Source organism: Rhyacophila brunnea, unplaced genomic scaffold, assembly GCF_057557595.1.
Source record: "Rhyacophila brunnea isolate RB1 unplaced genomic scaffold, BYU_Rbru_1.0 scaffold_5, whole genome shotgun sequence".
Classification (NCBI taxonomy): domain Eukaryota; kingdom Metazoa; phylum Arthropoda; class Insecta; order Trichoptera; family Rhyacophilidae; genus Rhyacophila; species Rhyacophila brunnea.
Genome location: NW_028233170.1, coordinates 23,120,958 through 23,141,403, shown reverse-complemented (window position 1 = coordinate 23,141,403; position 20,446 = coordinate 23,120,958). Strand labels below are relative to the sequence as shown.

Sequence of the window (20,446 nt, the reverse complement as noted above, 5' to 3'; positions counted from 1 at the left end):
AGCCGGTTAATAATCGACAATAGGACCAATTCGCCTTCATGTCAATGATCTGTTTTGGAAAAATAAATTATATTATTATGTAAATATTTTTTTGCCGTCTGTTGGGCCCACAAAAAAATAATAATATATAAATGAAACCCAAGACTTTGCAGCCAGTTTTGATTTACGAGTTAATGAGGGACGATCCATTAAACGCAAGAATAACAAAACCTCTTGAAATTTTTCAAATTACCTATGTTGAATGCAAGTTACACATTATTTAACACGTGTTTAAGTTTATTCCAAATTATATCAAACTCGAGAATTATACTGTCTTAGGTACCTAGGTAGATACGCACGTATTTACATTAAGACAACCATCAATAAAATATCTAAATAGATTTAGTTACAATTCCACGCATTATTATCAATTTTACACTTGATTCCAACCATGACATTAGAATAATTCTAGTTTTCTCATAATAATTTAAAATTATTGTTTTCGAACGAAAATGAACGGCATTCACCCGATGTACATAGTAATTACTCATATTATTTATACACGCATGGTTGTTAAATGCTATCATAATAACATATTATTTAGTTGCCAAAGTGAATCCGTAAAAAGATTCGCTCGAATAGAATCGTTTGTTGAAATCTCTCGTTTTGCTCTCTTTCCCTCCCATACTTAATTGACTTAATTCACTCTATAATAAGAAGCGCACAATCAATTTTAGTATTGCCTGCAATCAAATTCAGGCCGCTGTATTGACTTTCTATTTGGTTTGAGAATGTTTTTTTTATAGATTAATAAATAATCCGCGATGGGAAAATAATTGATACAGTGTAGTGGCGAACCAATGCGAATTAATAATCTTAACGATGTTTTTTTATCGAATCTTTTAGACGCATGTAATTTTTAACAGACCAGTAGCTAATTTAGCGTTTTTATTATCAGATCTAGCATTTTTGGCTCGGCAGTTAGCTACAAAATACATATCTGCCGTATAACGTTTACGTGTTTATCGATACAGCAAACAGGTTAATATTTCTTATTAAAAAAACTAGAATATATTAAGAATATAATATAAAATCCTACATCAACAAAAAGAATCTAAAAAAAATATGTTATTAATCTTTGATCGCATGTAAATTATGCTCATAATTGAAGATATTGGCATAAAAACATCAAATGTCCACTTTTTTCCATGTCCATTTTATTGTTACATACAACTGTGCATATACATGCAAATATATTGTTTTTAAAAAAATCATAAGTCCCTCAAATCAGCGCTTAAAAATATGCCACTTTACTTTTTTGCATACTTTTTACAACCAAGATATTATGTTTTCAGCCTCTCCTGAAAAAATGACTTTTGTGACATTTGTTGTTTTTATGCCAAGATCTTCAATTATCACGTAACTTCGTTAATTTCGTGTCTATTTAATCATGACAGGCTTGGAGGCCTCCTCTGCAATAATACCTGTTTTAAGAAATACACGGCAATAGGGTTATTCTACAAGGGCGTGTACACTAAAACGTTGGATTTAAAAAAAAATGCACGTATCCTTAATACTTTGGAACTTTCGAATTTAAATAGCGACTAAAAATAATTTGACATTTCAATTCGATGTCATACATTTTCAAATGCTGTCTAACTCGATATTATTTTGTTAAGAAATATGGTAATTTAGAAACAGGCATCATTAGAATTTTACTATTTTGTTTTATCAACGCTTTCGGGTAGTAAATCCAGGCTTTCAATATGATGCATTCGACATTCAATGGGTAGTTGCATACATATTTGCCATTGCACTTTCTTGTGTCAGTTTACATAGATAAATTAAAATTTGACCAAAACCACAGTAAAACATTGTTGTACCGTTATTAGTTTTACGATTTGTCATTTTTCTTGAGTTGTCTTGAAAAATCCTACTTAGTAGTAGTACATAATAATAATATTTTTGACTGTACAAGTATTTCATATTATTATGTTAGGTTAGGTTAGGTTAGGTTTCTACGAAAAACTAGTTTCGTAATAGTAATACACTATTTTTTATTAGGAATAATAATTACCATGTCACTAATGTTATATTTTATATAAATACTTTATTTACAATAAGACGAGCTTAAATAATAAAAGTATTTAGTAGGCTATAATAAAAATTCTTTCGTTGATTGATTAGTAATGAGCAGAACGACATTAACTGTACGAGATAAAATACAATAATTATTGTGAAAGCAAACCCATCTATGGTAAATTACAAAAGGTGCGTGCAATTACAAACACGATCTATTTTATTGCTAATCACAAATGTTGTAACAGAAAAGATGTTAATGTTATCATTGTTAGACTAAATTATATAGAGGAGTATTAAATTATAAAAAAACATTGCATCTTACATAAAATTACTGCCAAATGACAAACAGCAAGCTGACGTTACACAAGAAAGAGTTCATTGACTGACGCGAATAAATAAGCTTGGGAATTTCTCACGATAATAAATGTTAAATCATACCAAGCCATTTTCCATTTTCCAACAGAAAACGTAGTTGCCTGATCAACACACTAAATCTCAATAATGTGTTATTTAAGACGTGTATGTAATTACCATATTTAAGTGTGAGATTAATTTCATTTTCATTTATCACACCAATATTCGTTTGAATGTGATATAAATACTAAATAAATATAAAGCTAGAAACATTAGGTAAATTTTATTACCGAGATTTAAAGGATTTAATATACAAGCTAACTGGCAGTCAGTTTCGTGAATGTGGTTGATGAATATATAAAACGTTTCCTAAATTCTATAATACAAATATCAGAGGAAGTTGTTGTTTATCTTTTCAAACATTTAATTTTTTTCAGTCATTTCAAAATGAATTTCCAAATTTAAATATTTGATTTTTTGTTTATGTGAAACCTACCCGTTTATACATAAAATGTTAAGAAATTACCATATCGATTCCTACTTTTTTTTCTAGGTGTAAGACACTCAACATATCGGGATGCTCGAGGAGTTGCCCATTCATACTTCTTCAGTTGGGAGCATCAGCCCACAAAGGGTCTCGAAGTCGACTGGTTGGACGCGAGAAACATTTGCAGAAGACATTGCATGGACGCTGTTTCGCTAGAAACTCCTCAGGTAAATACAACTATAAGTCAATAAATTGAACCAACTATGTATTCGAAATCAATTAAAATGGCTTTGAAACAGTGTGTGAATTCTACAATAATTGTTAAATCGGTCATGTCGACCGGTTTATAACAAATTTGTAATTTATAGATCAATCTGAAGATGCTTTATGTTCATAACACGAAATATCACCGATTCAAAATTTTGGACTTCATTTGTTACGAACTTAGTTTTGAAAATCGTTATAATGTACAATACACATGGAGATGTCAACCAGAGCGTTGGAGCAGATCCTTTTTTGAGTTGCTCCGCCCAGCTTCGCTCCGGGACCTAATACTTACTCCAGCTCCGCTCCAGGGTCTGCTCCGCTCCGGGTTAAAAGTTTTAATAGGTGTTATATGTTTACAAATGATAGAAATTTTTAAAATAAGTAGTTTTGAAATAAGGTTTATTATTCGTACTGTATTAATTCTATTAAACAAAATTGTCGACAGCAAATCGTCTTTCGTTATCTGCCTCTTCTGTCAAACAAGTGAGGCTATTTATCACTCGGCAGTGTTGTCGTATTTCAAATAATTCCAGTGTTGCAAAGTGTCAAATATAATATTTTCATCGGATTATAGGACGAAAATTGAATAATAAAAAAAACATCCATGAAAAGTGGAGCACTACAAATTTTCTGTGCTCCTACTCCGGGTAAAACCCCATGTGCTCCGTGCTCCTGCTCCGAGCTCCGCTCCAACGCCCATGTCAACATCTCGTGAAATTCTGAAATTATTGGAATCGGTGGTACTTTTTCAAATATATATTTGGAATACAATGATCTGCTTTTATTTAGGAAATATAAGCTTTCTTTCCAAATAGTTTTATTTTTGAATGATAAGAATGTCCACAAAAAATTCAAAACAACTTTTGTGTAAAAGTTCAAAAAATTAAAACAAAGAAACTTGAAAAGAAAATCTTAGTATTTATTTAGGATATTTATAAGATTTAGGAATGATTTTCGGAATGTTTAAACTTGTCATGCGTGTAAAAAAAATAATCTGTACACATTCGTATTGAATAAAATTTCAATTTTGACCGAATTGGGATTTATAACATTTGCAAGATAGACCGACGTACATATTATTTTACCACTTTTGCTCACCTGTGCATTTTTATAATCTGTTTGCAACAAATGGGAAAATCACGTTGATTAATTTATTTTTGATGATCCATTGCATCAAATGCAAATGCGCATTTAATTGCAAGGCTAAACTCAATCGTAATATAATGTAATAAAAACCAACGGCCCATTCTTATTTTTCGTAATAGTATATTTTATCTCTAAACACTCCTAACGCAACAATAGTAGGCAATTATTGTCTCGGCGATGGTTAATTACAATGTTGCAGAATATTTTTTTAGCTCGCCGTATTATTAAACCTAGATATTTATCTAGTGCAATATGAGATCAAAACAAATTTAGAATGTCTAAAGAAGGATGAATCTTTCAAATGACACACTGATGTAAGCACAGTCTGAAAATAATTAGCAAGCAATTATTGTCCTCAATTTCCTATCTCTCGTAAATCTTATAACTACGCCTATTATGTACATAATTATAATTTCTCGTACGCAAAAGATATTAATGTTGTATCTACCCAACCAGGTTTGATAATGCGATGAGATAGGGTAGGTAGATACTAATTTTGGTAGGCTTATTTTAGAATCATTTAACTAAACATGAAAGAAAGTACATCAAAAAAAATAAGGTAAATGTGCCGGAGCTGCCGTCATGAGATTTTATAACTTTCTTTTTAGACCAAACCAAACCTAACCTGGCCTAACCTAACCTTACCTTACCTAACATGACATAATATTACCAAATATAATCTAAGTTTGTGATAATGATATATCAAAATGTATGAAAATTTCAAATTTTAAATTAACAATATTGGATCGAAAAGCCTATGCACCGACAGAAAAGGGTATTTATTATAATTGTCTACATGGAATAAACTGTTTTCGTAAAAAAAAAATCATAAAAGCTCATGACGGCATCTGTGGCACAATTACCAAAAATAATTCTCGGTCTACTGATTAGGCTAGCTTCGAATAATCTTGTGAAGGTCGAAAATTAACATTCCGTTATAATATAAAGAAAAGCTTTCGTGCCATTACTATTTAATTACTCACCAAACAACATAGAATGAGATCAGGCATATGCAAGCTTTATCTACTTCTTGGCTTTACAAAATTTATGCCGATCTTTTGAGAAGTGCATGACTATTTAATTATTATTTATTTCCGGTCAAGGTGGCAAACTCAACGGAAGTAGGAGGAAAAATGATACATTATGACTAGGTACATGAATAGTTTTTCACGAAATAAAAAGGACGTTATTCGGGTTTGACAAACCGTTAGGCCTTCGTTGGTTCGGGGCATTGAATAGATTCGTTACCTGTTTCTATTGTAAGGAATATCTACTAATTGGGCATTATATTTTTTCAGGAAAATGAATTCATTAAGCAGCGCATATCTCGCGGCAACATACGCTTCATCTGGACGTCAGGGCGCAAGTGCAACTTCGCCGGCTGTGACAGGCCAGATCTTCAGCCACCCACCATCAACGGATGGTTCTGGTCAGGTTCTGGAGCCAAGATTGGAGCCACGACACAGCGCAATACTGGTGACTGGAGCGCTACCGGCGGATATGGTCAGCAACAGCCAGACAACCGCGAAGCAGCCATGGTTAGTAAACAACCATTTATTACGATTGGTGGACAATGAAATACTTAATTAAGAAAAAAATATGGGAATAATAATTATTCTCCAAATACTTATCAGGGTAATAATTAATAATGAGTAATTTTAAGAGATTTTTCCTATGAAAACAAATAATCATTTGGATGTTAGACATATTATTTAACAAATCGAACATTTTTTCGATATTGAGATACGACTGAAAAAAATGTTTTATCGTCATTACCAAAACTCTCTAAAAATATTTACGTTTCAAATAATCTCATATTTTTTGGATGTCGCCTAATCTGTGTACCCATAATACACAGATTAGGATCAGTGATTCCCAAACTGTGGTACGTGTACCTATGAGACGACCCGAAAGATTATTCTCATTTCTCGAGAAGTCAAGAATTTTTCACCATATCCTCATATTGAACACACATATGTCGCAATTAAGCATGGCAGTCGTCGCATAGTGGTAATGCACAGGGCGCGATACCCAAGCGACGAAAGTTCGATTCCCGCCGGGCGTCTTACTTTTTTCGAAAAAGATTTTTTCTGTTGGCTATATTTTCACATGAGTGTTTTCAGAATTATGTATGTTCAATAATTATAATGGTACATTCTTTAATCTTGTAAATTATTCGTTGAATAAAAGAAATAGTTTATTAAAAATATCTCATATTATTGGATGCCTATTCAGTGGGTGTGGCCTGGAAAATATAAATACTCTTCAGGTAACAAAGTCGAGAAATCATAGGCTTTAGTTTTTCATTGACACGAAGAAAATGGATTGCAGATTTTTTAATCATTTTTGTCAAAGTGGGGTATGTTCATAAAACCTGTCTCTAACTACAGGGATTCATACTAACCTGTAGTCACTGGTCAACTTGCCCCATGGTACACAGCAGTCCACGTGGGATAGAATCCCAAAAATATACCCCCCTGCAATCTTATTCCCTAGACACATTTTTTAAATCTTCAGTGAAAAATATTCGTTTTTAAAGACTTAGTAGAAATCAAAATAAATATATTTTTATTTATGCACTTCGATTTCTCGATTTTCATGTAACCTTTTTATTTAAAAGGCATGAGCAACTTTGTTTTTTCAATTTCAAGAATTTTAAGATCTATTTAACAATAAAAATACTTACAGATCTTACGGCTGCACTCTCATTTTGGTTACCCATTATCGGTAACATTTTAAATCCAACTACTTAAATCAATAACAAGTGTATATTTTGTTATGTTCCAGGGTAATGACGAATCTTGCCTGTCCATCCTCAACAATTTCTACAACGACGGCATCAAGTGGCACGACGTGGCTTGCCACCATGTCAAGCCCTTCGTCTGCGAAGACAGTGACGAGCTCCTCAACTTTGTCCGCTCTCGCAATCCCGGAATCCGTCTATAAATGACGAATGTGAAGGAATTCAGAGATTCCCACCATCCAAAACAAAAATCTATTTATTAAATTAAAAAACCCTCTAGTTTTAACTCTCATTATCAAACACTGACAGATTTTGATCGTGTAATAAAAATATCAATTAAAATAAATAGATGGCGGTACGTAACAATGATTAAATCCGAAAGAAAATACAATTATTTTAAAAATCAAAACATTTGTAACAAATAAATATCGTTGTATGTATAGTTTTATTATAGTGGTACTGCTTAACAATTTAATATGTTCTTTCCATATTGTGTTTATTGTCTATGGTCACCATTCCCATCAGTGTTTAGATCGCGTCTGTTGTATCGCCTTGTCTCACTTGGAGCTTATCACACTCTTTCTTGTTTCATGCCAAACTATCAAACCTTACATATAAAATAATAAACATGAAGCCTGATTTTGAATCTCGAGTATTCATTTCAGAATAATATTTTTATGAATGTGCCGCAAAACTTATTGTCTCATACCGTGTACTTACAATAATATTTAAATTAAAAGAATTTCTATCTGTGGGTTTAATCATTGTTATACCAACATTAAATTATAAAAAAAATGTTCAAATGTAATTTATTACAGTACCTATTCAATGATGGGTTCACACATCAGTGAGGTGTAACTCGATTGATGCAAAATGATAATTGCATCAAAACTAAATTACAGACAAAAAAATATTTGTCTTCAATTTATAGAATGCTTTCATATTATTTATTAAATTTTATATATTTTTTTTATCATGAATAGACTAAGAATAGTGAACAGTAGTTATGGCATTATGAAAACAAAAATCATTTTAGGTTTCGCACCACTCCATAAATATTTCTATGGCAGAACGATGATAGAATTTTTTAGTATTTGGAATATACAATCGTAATATTTTTAAAACCACTTGTGAATAAACCCATCCCAGATACAAATAAATTAATTATTGTTAGTTTATATTTAAGAATATTTTTGTAACATTACAAATAAAAAATAAAGTATTTTTTCTAATGAAACTCTTTTTTCAATAACTACCTACCTAACTATAATACCAAAATATGGCAGAGTGCCTGTTGAAGGGAGGTAAGTGATGGATGCATAATATTAGGGCAGTCATACTTACAGGACTTATAAGAAGTTAAACTTTGACTCATCCTCAGTAATAAAATGAAAATTTATATTAAATAATGTATGTATGTAGTATTTTAAATTTACTAATACGTATATTTTATTCATATTGATTGAAATATATATAAATAATGATAATTGAATTCACGTGGACTTTTTATTTTTATGATTTCTCCATTGTATTCAGGAACGTACTTATTTATTTGGAAAATATGTAAGTACCTATTGTTATAAATATAATTAATTAATTACATAAGCTAAGTTTCAAGCAAAATGTTTACAGCAGACATATAATACCATGCGGCAGTCTGTCATTTTCATATACTTCTCAGTTCTCACCTTGAAAACATAGTTTCATTTTCCTGGTTTTACAGATCCCGTAGCTACTTTTTTCTATGCATTTATTTAAGACGTCAACACATATTTTTAACTTACCAATAATTACGCTTGTCATAATACAGGTTATAATTATATTAGATCGGTGTCAGGTGTCAGGTGTCAGGTGTCACTGTGCGTAATAGAAATATGTTGTCAAAATTAAATCCTGTTTTGCATTATTTCTAGTACTACGTAATTACATAATGCGGATAATAAATTCTCATGATAAGATGATTTCTTTACAAGTCGGACATCGAAGGGCAACGGATGTAAACTAGATATCGCAAACCCGACAAAACCAATGAGCTGAATTGTTTAATGGAAAGATATTTTCGTTATTACTAAGTCTAAAAGTAAACATTAGATTTTAAGTATTTGCTAATCGAGTCTTCACCGCTGGATTCCTAAACGCTCAGTAAGAATTCTTCTGATATAGTCAAACCTTTTCAAAAAATAGATGAATTATTATTGTAGATGAGTAAAATTGAATAAGTATATTGAGGAAATGAAACAATTCAAAAATATTTTCTTTTAATATGGCCACAATTTTAAATAACAGTAAAAAAATAATGATGTAAAATACAACTCCCATCTTGATTTCCACCATAATTTGCAATGTTCCCGTATTCAAATGATTGTAACGAATTTTGAACATTGTTTTTTGGCATTTTTCGGTTTTTAAATTTTTTTGTCTGCTTTTCCTTTTTCTTTCTGCCGGAGTCACAGGTAATTTGTCCTAATAAAATTAAAATTAGCATTGACAAATTTCTTTTGGAATTTCCCTTTTTCTTTATAACTTGTTCTTTCCTTTTTTTTGAATTTTTGTCAATTTCACCATCTATATCGAAAACAGACATTGATTAAAAAATAAATAATGTTTGTCCCGATTAACTTAAAAAAACAAGTAAGTTTCCTGAGCTTAGAATTAGAGAATAGAATTAATTTTATACAATACGGAAAACAATATCTTCTGTCCAATGTGAAATGGAGAAAAGATTTTAATGACGAATTCATTGAAATAAATTTGATTCATTTTTGAAAATCGTTGACATGCACAAGTTCATGCCACAAGATGAATAGGAATTTTTCAAAGCATTATTTGCATTGTACACAATAATTAATGGCGGGTTTTTTTCAGGAACCCATTGTATTATTAATATTAGATTTTTTTTCAATCGTTTCACGTTTATTTTGACTTCACAAATTCAATTTTTTACAGGACTGTAAAAAGACAAAAACGAATGATTTTTCAAAAAAAAAATTAAAAAAGGAATAATATGTACTTAGTAATAAATTTTATGGCTGTTCAATTGAAATTATTGTTTGTATTCAAGTAGCTCTCTATTTATAATATATGAAGGATTGTACCTTATTGAACCATAGAACTTTATAGGATCTATTGATTTAAATACATTGTTTGTTAAGTTTTTGTATGGATTCTTCCTGGCGTATCTGCAGATGTCAATATATTAGGCTGGTATAGTCATTACTTTATTTTTCATATATCTATCGATGGTTAAGTGCATTGCATCTACCTCCATTTGAGTATGCCCTTTCTCGAGATATTTTTGCTCGACGGTTATGTCAAATAGCATAGCGTATCAAAAAAATTGTATAAGTCTAAACTGAATGTCTTTAATTTAACAGATTTTTGCAATATAAATAAAACTGTATACAATTGTGTTTGGCACGAATTCCTAAATGGCAGATCTGAAAATGTTTGGCAAGTGCATTGATCAAAATACTGACGCAGATCATTCGTGGCATTCCAATCATAAATTTAATTATATAATTTTGTGGTCGGATAATAAAATTGTTGAGGACTTCAAAATAAAAATTCTGTTATATTATGTTCAAATAGTAACATAGTTGAACAAAAGTTTTCTGAACCTGGGCATGGATCATTACAAGAGGTAGATACTGCTCATAGAGTAATTGAATGTTTCCTAAGATATTTGGAGGTTTATTCTCCACTTTTCGATTGATTCGGTACTTGTCTTTGACTTACTTCTTTCACGACAGAGTGAATGCTATCCCCAGTCAGCTCCTTTACTTGGCTCCAGCGCGCCGATGCTCTTCCTCCCCTGGAGGCTACCCCAAAACTACTAGTCTCTCCAGATTTTCCGGTCCGCGCTGCAAAAAACCAAAAAACTGCAGAATGCGTCGAGACCCGTTCCTTCATCTGCAGTCTCTGGATGATTGACTGGTTCATCATGTGCTGTGTCCAAGAAATACGAAGCATTCGGCGCCAACACCGTATTTTGAAGGCATCGATTGCCTTCAGGGTACATGACTCGGCACCGTACACAAATATGGAGAACACTAATGTTTTCACAAGCATCATTTTCGTGGCAATTGGGAGAGCATAATACTGATTATTAATTAATTACCCTAAATTCAAATTTGTCTGGCCAGGGACTCTTGCGTCAGATCTCATACTGTTAGTTATGTATGTATTTTAAATACCTGTTTATACAATTGTCTAATAAATGAATCAAATAAAGTATTTCAATAAGATCAAATCGTTAATTACTAATTTTAGACTAATTATAACAGCTTGGTCAAACTGTGATATAACAGTAGGTACCTAGTCAGGACTCTCATTTTTTGCCATAAATAGGTAGTTACTTTTATAATATTGAAATACTAGTCATGTTCTTTCAAAAGCAAGCATGGAATGTAATTACAACATATAAAGCCACATAATATAATAATATGCTAATTTAGACTGCGGCAAGTTTAACGTGAAGCATGGCCGTTTCGAGAACTACAATACTGACAATCCTTTCATAATATATTGCAGCGCCACAACGGCGGCCATGACACTTCAACTTATAATTTTCGCACTCTAGCTCAAATACTTACCACCTGTTGCATCGCTTGCCTTAAGGTTTATAGGTATAAAAAACAAAACGCATCAAGATGTTTTTACAAATATTTTATTCACCAAAAAAAACATTTAATTTTTTATCCAGACTTTTGTACATTTTTATTCAATATGCATAAGTGTGCAGTTACAGAACTTTACTTCGGAAACGTATAATGTATGTGGCAGTTACTAGCATTTACTTTGGAGTGTCGGATGTCACTTTGATTATAATATGTGTCACATATTGTCATTTACTAAGTTTACTAGTTACTACTGATAATTTCAAGTCTTTACTTACATGGGAGAGAAAGATACCATTATGTTTGTATCTTGGATAATTTACTTTGTAGTATAATGAATATGGACAATAGATACTCGTATCTGCCTTTTTTGACTGTCTGGTAATATTATTTTTTTATTTTGTTAACAGTCTCCTTTACCTCGCGACGCAAATTACACTGAAGAAGAAATGGAATACTGGAAAGACGTTATCACCCGTAACAGCAAAGAACATGAACAAGCATCGGAAGCTACCACCGATAATATTATTATCCTATCTACAGCGGTGTATGTTTATTGTGAGTAAAACCCTTTATCTGAACAATCCAACTCTTGCCACCATAGCTATTTCAGCATCTCTACATACAAGTATTTATACTCAACTCAACTCTAAATCAGGTTGAAATCGATCTCTCACCATTTTTGATATAGAAATACCTTCACTGCCAATGCCCAGCCCCTTATTTTCTGTATCGAATAACTTGCCACTCCTTTGTTTGATCAGACATCTTCATTGCTAGATGTGTCTCCTTCTGAGAGCATCCAGATTACATCAAAAGAAAAAAAGAAGGGAATGTCTACAAAAAAAAAAATTAACGCAGGGACAGGTCGAAAAATATGTGAAGATCAGTGGCACGACGTAAAAAGAAAAACGAATAGAAATCTAGGTAAAGACTATGAGTTGAGACGGAAAGATTCGAGCAGCTAGGAAAATGGGACCAACTTGTAAAGAGACATGCAAATTAAAATGTTCTAAATGCCGCAATAAAATAAATAAGCGTCGCCTAACGACAGAATCTGAGTCTAGGAGAAAGTATAACATAAGTTATTCCCTTCCATCTAGTACCATATCGGAAGATTTTCAGAAATCGCGTAAACATAAAGTAACCATGTATAAAATCATGTTTATAAATACATTTGGAATACGCGAATCTATCGTTTACACCGCTTTAAATAAACTATCAATAGAGGACGGAACCGTTGCACCCGATGCACGCGGACTTCCCAAGAATCATACAACAATTATTGATGAAGAGATGACTAAAAGTGCGTGTGATCACATGCGAAGTTTCGCCCCAGCAGAATAACACTATATCAAAGTTGCACTTGGATGAATCACTTTCCATCGCCCGCATGTTTCAACACTATCAAGAATGGTACGACGAATCTAAATATAATAACAAAGCTGCTATTATAAGACAGTATAGAGATATTATTAATGTCAATCAATACAAATTTAGGTTTTCACGTGCCAAAAAAAAATCAATGTGATGTTTGTCACGCTTATAAAAATTTCCCACAGCCGATAACAGAGTCGGAACTGAACACATTATAATGATCATATTAAACAAACAAATCGCTCCTGAACTTAAATCAAAAGATAAAGATATGTTTATATAATTTAAATATAATAAATTATGGTGAGAAAAATAAAACTAAATAATTGTTTAAAATAAACACTTAAACATGTAAAAAAATGCAATTTAACATGAATGTATGATATTATAATGAAATATGTACTTTGGCTTTACTAGCATGAAAGCTCTCATATTTGTGCAAGTGGAATAATCGTGTATATTATAACAGTGGCATACATACTGTTTTAATAAATATTTCAATAAGTTTCAAACGATAATAATGAGACGGGAGTAAAATGTGAATGTTTCATTTTCGGCACAATATTGGATAACAAATTGAGAAAATATTTGACGCCACGAATAAACAATCTGGCTAATTCAGGTATAGTAAAAAATAGTTTTTTTTTGGCAAAGTTAGATTAGGTTATTTCGAACACTATATTATCATAATCTAGACTTTTTATTTCCAATTAATTACATTGGATAGTTACATGGTCTAATATTTTTACACTAAGGTAAAAACACACTCGATTCGCAATTGAATGCAAAAATTAGCAATCAGTTAGCCCAACACCTACTAACACGTTAGTATTGTCATAATAATATTTACAAGTTAAAATAAATTTGAATTTAGTAAAACAACAAAAAATAGAACCTCGATTATCTGAAATAACCGGCAAATAAGGTATTCCAGATGGTATTAAATCCAGATAATCAAAAAAATCTTTTTTGATTATGGAGTAAATAGTTTTTCATACCATTCTTTGAAAATTATATTATTACTATAATCATAATCAAATTCAGATAAAAAACACTTCTACTGTACATCATATTCCAGATATAATTAAAATGTATCCATTCATTCATACGCATGCATGCAAACTGTCATGTTTATTTAGTATAAATAAACTATTAGGTATTAAATAGATACATAAACGTGAAATTCTCATATCATACTATGAATCTATTTTACAATGGTATTGTAGAAAATGTATCTAAAAAAAATATTGATAAAATTCGAATAAATTAAAGGTGTTTTGAAATTTACTCACGCAAAAAATAATATGTTTCTTCTGATTTAAATGCACAAACTACTTTTAATTTTTATAGATTGATTAATAAGTAGTATATATGTAGATTTTTTTTACAAATTTAATGTCATGATACAAAATATAAATTACAGTTCCACTGCATTTAAATCTCAATCATCCGAGCCTAAATTCAATTCAAGAAAAAAAAAATGAAAAACTGTGGAAACTAAATAATATTCCAGAGAATTTAACAGAATAAGTTCTGTTAAATTCTCTGGAATAAGCATTGTGATTGAATTATCACAGTCAGAAAATGCATTAAATGAATTGGAATGATTTTAATATACCTACCTATTTAATTATATGTTATCCTAAATAATTTAAATTACAAAAAAATATTTCAATGGTATCACTCTGTACCTATAACTAAAGTTGTAATTTGACATATTTTTAATATTTTACCAAATAAAAATAAGAAAAATTACATTCAGCATAAAAGAAAGCTTGCAAAGGATACAGGGAACGTAAGTACAATCTATGGTAATTCTACTATGGGCATCTAACGATAAAATACAACATATGATTAATATGAGTAATACAATTTACTGATAATTTACATTACATTGTGTCTAAACAATAATACAATTTAAAGTATCATTTATTTAATTCAAAGATAAACTTACAATTTATAAAACAAAAGCCTTATAAACGCGTGTTTATTGAATGGTGTCCTCTTATTGTGAATTATTCAAAACTTTCTCTGTCACCTTTGAAAGAAATTACTAAACATTTTAACGATAAAAATAACCATATTATAATAATATAAGGATACCATTTACTGTTAATTGCTGAAAGACCGTTTCCGCGCCGTAATTACACCAATTCTTACGTTAATCACACCAATTAACTAATTGCGGCATAGAAAGGATTACAATTTAAGGCTATACTTCAGTTGAGGCATGCTCTAAAAAGATTGTGGCTAGGCGATGCGCAGATTGTGCAAATGACACGTGCCGAACGAAATATAATTTGTCATAAAGATTCAACATGCGTCCATTTAATGTTATGTCGCACCTACTGTAGAAAATTATTTGCCATTTCACTGAAGTACGCTCTTAATCACAGCAGTTTTTTTTAATAAATTAACAGTAAATTGTATTAAAGTGCTTGTTTTGTATTCTGCTGCTAGATGCCCACCCTAGTCGCATTACACTCCCTTTAACAACAGGTAAAAAAAATAACTGGTAATTGGTAAACTTCCACATTTTTTCGTGAAATTTATAAATGCACTACGTAAAATTTGTATTATACATAACTGGATAGCCTCTATTAGTCATTTAACATAATGTTGTAATATAAACCAATATATTAGTAATATGCTAGTGTTAAAGAATAAATGCCAGGTATACACATAATGAGGCTGCATTGCATGCATGATTTAGTATACCGGTTTTCCTCAGAGCGAGCGATGCGGCTCGTACCCAGCACGCAGGGCATTGTTGGTATGCCAACTTGCCTCTTGGACTTTACAAACGTTTACTGAACATAATAGTTACTATCGGTATAAATGTATTTAAGATATCACACAGATCTTTGAAATGAATTAACAACAAAACTAAAATATATTATTTTGTAATAACTTTGAGCGCAGTTTACTTGGCATAACTAATGCTATGATCTGGCATATGCATCACGTATGTTATAAAAATTATCTTAATGGTATAGCATATTCAGTTTACAGTCATTAAAATATATCTTCGATCAAAATATTCTACATGTAATTATTATAGTTGACATATTCTTGTTAATTTATTATATTATGTCAATTCTCAATTCTTGTTATTCAACTGAAATATGACGCCTTACTTTTATAAGAATTGTAAGTTATTTTTTTATGAAAAATATGGCTTGATTTTATATTCATAATACATACTCAATTTAGTGTAGATTTTGTAATATGAGAAATTTATTAAAAGTAAAAATCATTTTAAAAATCATTAATATTTCTTAAATATTTGAAACTTTTAAGTATCGTTTATTTTTATAAGACTGCAAAGAGCAGGCTTCACTATTACGATTTAAGCCAATACTTTATTACTGAATACAAAAATAATACTGTTTTTCTTCTAAATATAATATACTAAACAGTGTTGTAAACTGAACGCTTAGGAATAAACAACCACTAACAAAATGATTTTTAGTTAATCTACATCATTATATTATAATAATATACAAAATGAAAATATTTTAACAATGTACAAAAAAAAAAAAAAAATCACATCCATCTTTGACGATAATAGCGAACATCAACATTTTAGATGAAGCGCAGCCGACTCCCCCTCGGAGACATCAAAGATAAAATATTATACCGAGCTTGATCACCAAGCCGTTGAAATATACCCATATTGTTCCCGAATATATAATTTCAAATGGAGATGGTATCAGGAGTGTTGTCCGTGAACGATCTTTGGTCACTGGCATCCAAGAATTCTTCATCGGCTAGTTTGGATTTGTTTTGAGGATGCTCGTGTTTGTGGTGGAATAGCACCAACCCGCCGGTAATGGCGGCGACCGCCTTGTCCAGCCACGTCACCGGGTTCGGATAAAGGGAGCCGCCTTCATAGAATCCCAGATGACCTCCGTGTGCCAGTTCTATGTAAGCTACTTTGTCATGAGTACCTGGAAATTAATAAAAAATATCATTTTATTAATGCAAATAATATAATATTTATGTACAATATTAATTATTACAAACAATTTTTTTTATTTAAAATAGACAACCAAAAGTTGGTAAGTCGATAATTTAGGTAGTTAGAGTTAACAACAGATTATGTACCTATCTATATCCTAAATAATATGCTAGAAAAAAATTCAAGGTCATCCGATATATAGAACATGCACATACAGCATGAAGAAATTAGCATTATGTCCGATTTTAGTGGGCATGTCAAACTTTCAAATCGCAATTACTCCATAACATGATTTCGAGACTTACCAACTTTTGACAGTAATACCACAATATTATGATAAATGCTACCATCTCCCAAATAATTAAGATAATCATATCCAGGAAAATTTAAATAAGTATGTAATATTTGCAGATAATATACCAGCATTGCCCATAATTTGTTTGGATAAAATGATCAATTTTCAACAAACAAAAATTGTATTTCGTTTCATTTTGGAACCATGAATATGTACGTAAAACCTTACCAGCATTAAGATGAATTTATCATTACATAATACAATAAGGAAGAATTCATGGGTTTGATAAACTTTATGGAAATCCAGCTTAGATATAAGAAATTTTCTACAAATAAAAAAGGAATAACCATTTTCGTTCCCAGCTGGAGGAATTCGTCGTTATTTCTTCACTCAATCCATTAATTTTCAAAACAAAATGGGAAATTAAACCAACCCAGTTCCTCTGATTAAAAGGCAAACACTCTAACCTTTGCTCCATGGTGGGCTATATTTTTGTATACAATTTATTTTGAAGTATTTGAATGTGAACATACTTGCGAAATCCCTGATGGGTTCGAGGAGTTGCTCAGGAACTAGCGGATCGTCCCTTGCATTGATGAATACCATGGGTTTCTTTATATTCTCCATGTAGTTGCTACTCGAACTCCAATGGTAGAAATCAGCTACAGAGTTGAAATTGAATACTTTCCTGCAAATATAAGAAGACATCGAATAGTTTTTAGAAGCGCCTAAACATATTTTGTAGTGTTATTTATATGCAGAAGTAAGTCTTAAAGTATTACGGTACAACTGAAGCTTCAATTCATTGCCACTGATTTCATTTTATTTACAAACTGTGTGTCATTTATAGTTAGAACATAAGTTGCACATAACAAACAACCTTAGAAAGATATCTAATGGAAATAATCATAGATTTTATGGTATCCAATGAGACTTGAACACACATCGATGGCAGTTTGGACAATGAATTTTACAAATTAAGGTAACTATGGATAATTTCGATGGAAATTTTGGCCTGATCAAGAATTCGGCGAATTAAGAATCGACGAAACATGAATTGTATCAGTAAAACTTAATTGATAAAGTTCACCACCCAGATTGTGATGGATCTGGGATCAAGTTAGAGGTGGGAAAACTGGTTGATTTTGAAGACTAAGTATACTTACTACCAGTATAAAAAAATACTTAGTATCGAAACTTGTTCCAAAGTACTTACTAGTACATATATCTAGAAACTTGACTTTGAGTAGTCATTTTTACACAAATTGTTCAAGTATATAATTATTATCCATTTACACAATCACGCATAAAATTTGAATTCAGTTTATAAGTTCCAATTATAACACTAAAAAATCGAGAAACTCGACATGACGAAACCGGATAAACGCGTAAATACTTATCATAAATCAAAAATACGTATCAGAACTCGAGCACTAGTACCTATTCCGGGACTTGAGACTAACGTCAACTCGACATAAGTCTCATACTCAACTGGAACTAAAATTAACTCCATATTATTACTATAAAACAAACTTGTCACCATTTCTGTTCTTCACTATACCAACTTTACAACTGGGGAGAAACAGCGAGCAATGACGCCAATGACAGTTGAGTGTATCACGGCCTGACATACGTGTATTATGCTATCTCGTTCGTGCGCATTTAATGTCAATAGTATTGAAAGTCTACCAACTAGAGAGTCGCGATGATCTCATCGCATGCGTTCGAACAAGTATCTTGGAACAAGTTTATTGGGCCACACGTACTGAGTATGGGTAGTTGAGGTAGTTGGCATGCCGAGACTTGAGTACACAAACTGGTATCAGTATTTCCAACTCACCTCTAGTTCAAGTCCTGTTTGGTAATTTTTTTCTACATATTTTCCAAATAAGTTAGGTAGTGGTTAAGTACAAATTATGTATATAATAATATGTTAACTAAATAATGTTGCATTCTTAAATTTGTGTATTATTCAAATTAATTTAATTTAAGTTTGAAGCTATCAATAATGGTTATTGGGAAAGAGGAAATATAAATACCTCGTATAGGCTTCATCGATATCCGGTAAGGTGGCAGCGGACACGATGCTGTGCTCGCTGAGTTGGAATCGCTTCCTCAAATCCTCGGAGAGCAGCATGTGCTTATGACGAGTGATGATGTTCCTGTAGTTGTCTGTCATCACGTACAAGTACACTCGCCGGAAGTTTTGCCAGTGGAGAAGATATTTGACAGTCCTGTTAAGATGACATTTATTTAAAAAAATATCCACAATAAAGTTAATGAAATAAAAAAGCAGATAAACAGAGATAATTGAATATATTTTCTTCTTCACTGAACTGTCAAAAATTAGTACCAACATTTTTTCACATGTGTAATGTAATAAAATAAACCAATGTTAGTATGCAATGGCAGAAAACTCCTTACAAGCCAATCATTTAATGGTTAAATTCACATATTGCAAAGAAACCACTTAATTATGAGGATTTATTAACCACTAAAATGTGATTTTATTTAAATTAGGTAGTGACATCTGCCTGACTGCATATAAATCTCATGACTATTCAAGCTTACTCAACGCTTTCAAAATCTAAACAAACACGCTGATGAAGTCATTAACAATATTCAAAATTGTATGAGATAATGAGGCGATTAGTGATAAGCTCACAGCATACCAAAAATATAAAACTGAGGTTTATAAAATTTTCATTGTACCTATGGAAATGACAGCCTGATACACGGAGTCTGATAGCAGTCTTATTTTTCAGGTAGGTAATAAACTTGATCATGAATTATAAAATGTAATAAAACAAATAAAAATGTAATCTTAAAGTATATTTGAATTAATATGAATAAACATATAAACTAATTATATGCCTTATATACCTATATTATGTGTAAAAAAAAAAATTTACAGGTACCTACTACATTTTTATGTAATAATTTAAATCAAAATGCTGGGATAAACATAATTGAAATAAGTAGTAGAATGAAGTATCAATGTTCAAGTGAGCATTTTTTTAAATTACCCATTGTCTACCTCCCTCCGATTGGCACTATTCATCACCGGTGTGTAACAATTGACGGAGAGGACGGGAAAGTTGTCTCCAGATGGACGGACTAAATCAACAATACCACGGGT

At 31.3% G+C, this 20,446-nt stretch overlaps 2 protein-coding genes across 2 annotated transcripts in view; one reads left to right on the top strand and one right to left on the bottom strand.

The window, feature by feature from the left end:
* The window catches only part of LOC147066184 (uncharacterized), a 55,899-nt gene extending 47,937 nt beyond the window's left edge, over positions 1 to 7,962 (top strand). Inside the window, exons 3-5 of the mRNA XM_085955864.1 lie at positions 2,969 to 3,129; positions 5,614 to 5,853; positions 7,103 to 7,962. Of these exons, the coding sequence (XP_085811990.1) occupies positions 2,969 to 3,129; positions 5,614 to 5,853; positions 7,103 to 7,261 (560 nt within the window). The 3' untranslated portion in view covers positions 7,262 to 7,962. The remainder of the gene's footprint in view (positions 1 to 2,968; positions 3,130 to 5,613; positions 5,854 to 7,102) is intronic.
* Positions 7,963 to 16,448: 8,486 nt separating this feature from the next.
* Hydr2 (abhydrolase domain-containing protein 2) overlaps positions 16,449 to 20,446 on the bottom strand; it is an 86,085-nt gene continuing 82,087 nt past the window's right edge. The window contains exons 5-7 of the mRNA XM_085955863.1: positions 19,347 to 19,541; positions 17,841 to 17,995; positions 16,449 to 17,001 (exon numbers count right to left, since the gene is read on the bottom strand). Of these exons, the coding sequence (XP_085811989.1) occupies positions 16,748 to 17,001; positions 17,841 to 17,995; positions 19,347 to 19,541 (604 nt within the window). The 3' untranslated portion in view covers positions 16,449 to 16,747. The remainder of the gene's footprint in view (positions 17,002 to 17,840; positions 17,996 to 19,346; positions 19,542 to 20,446) is intronic.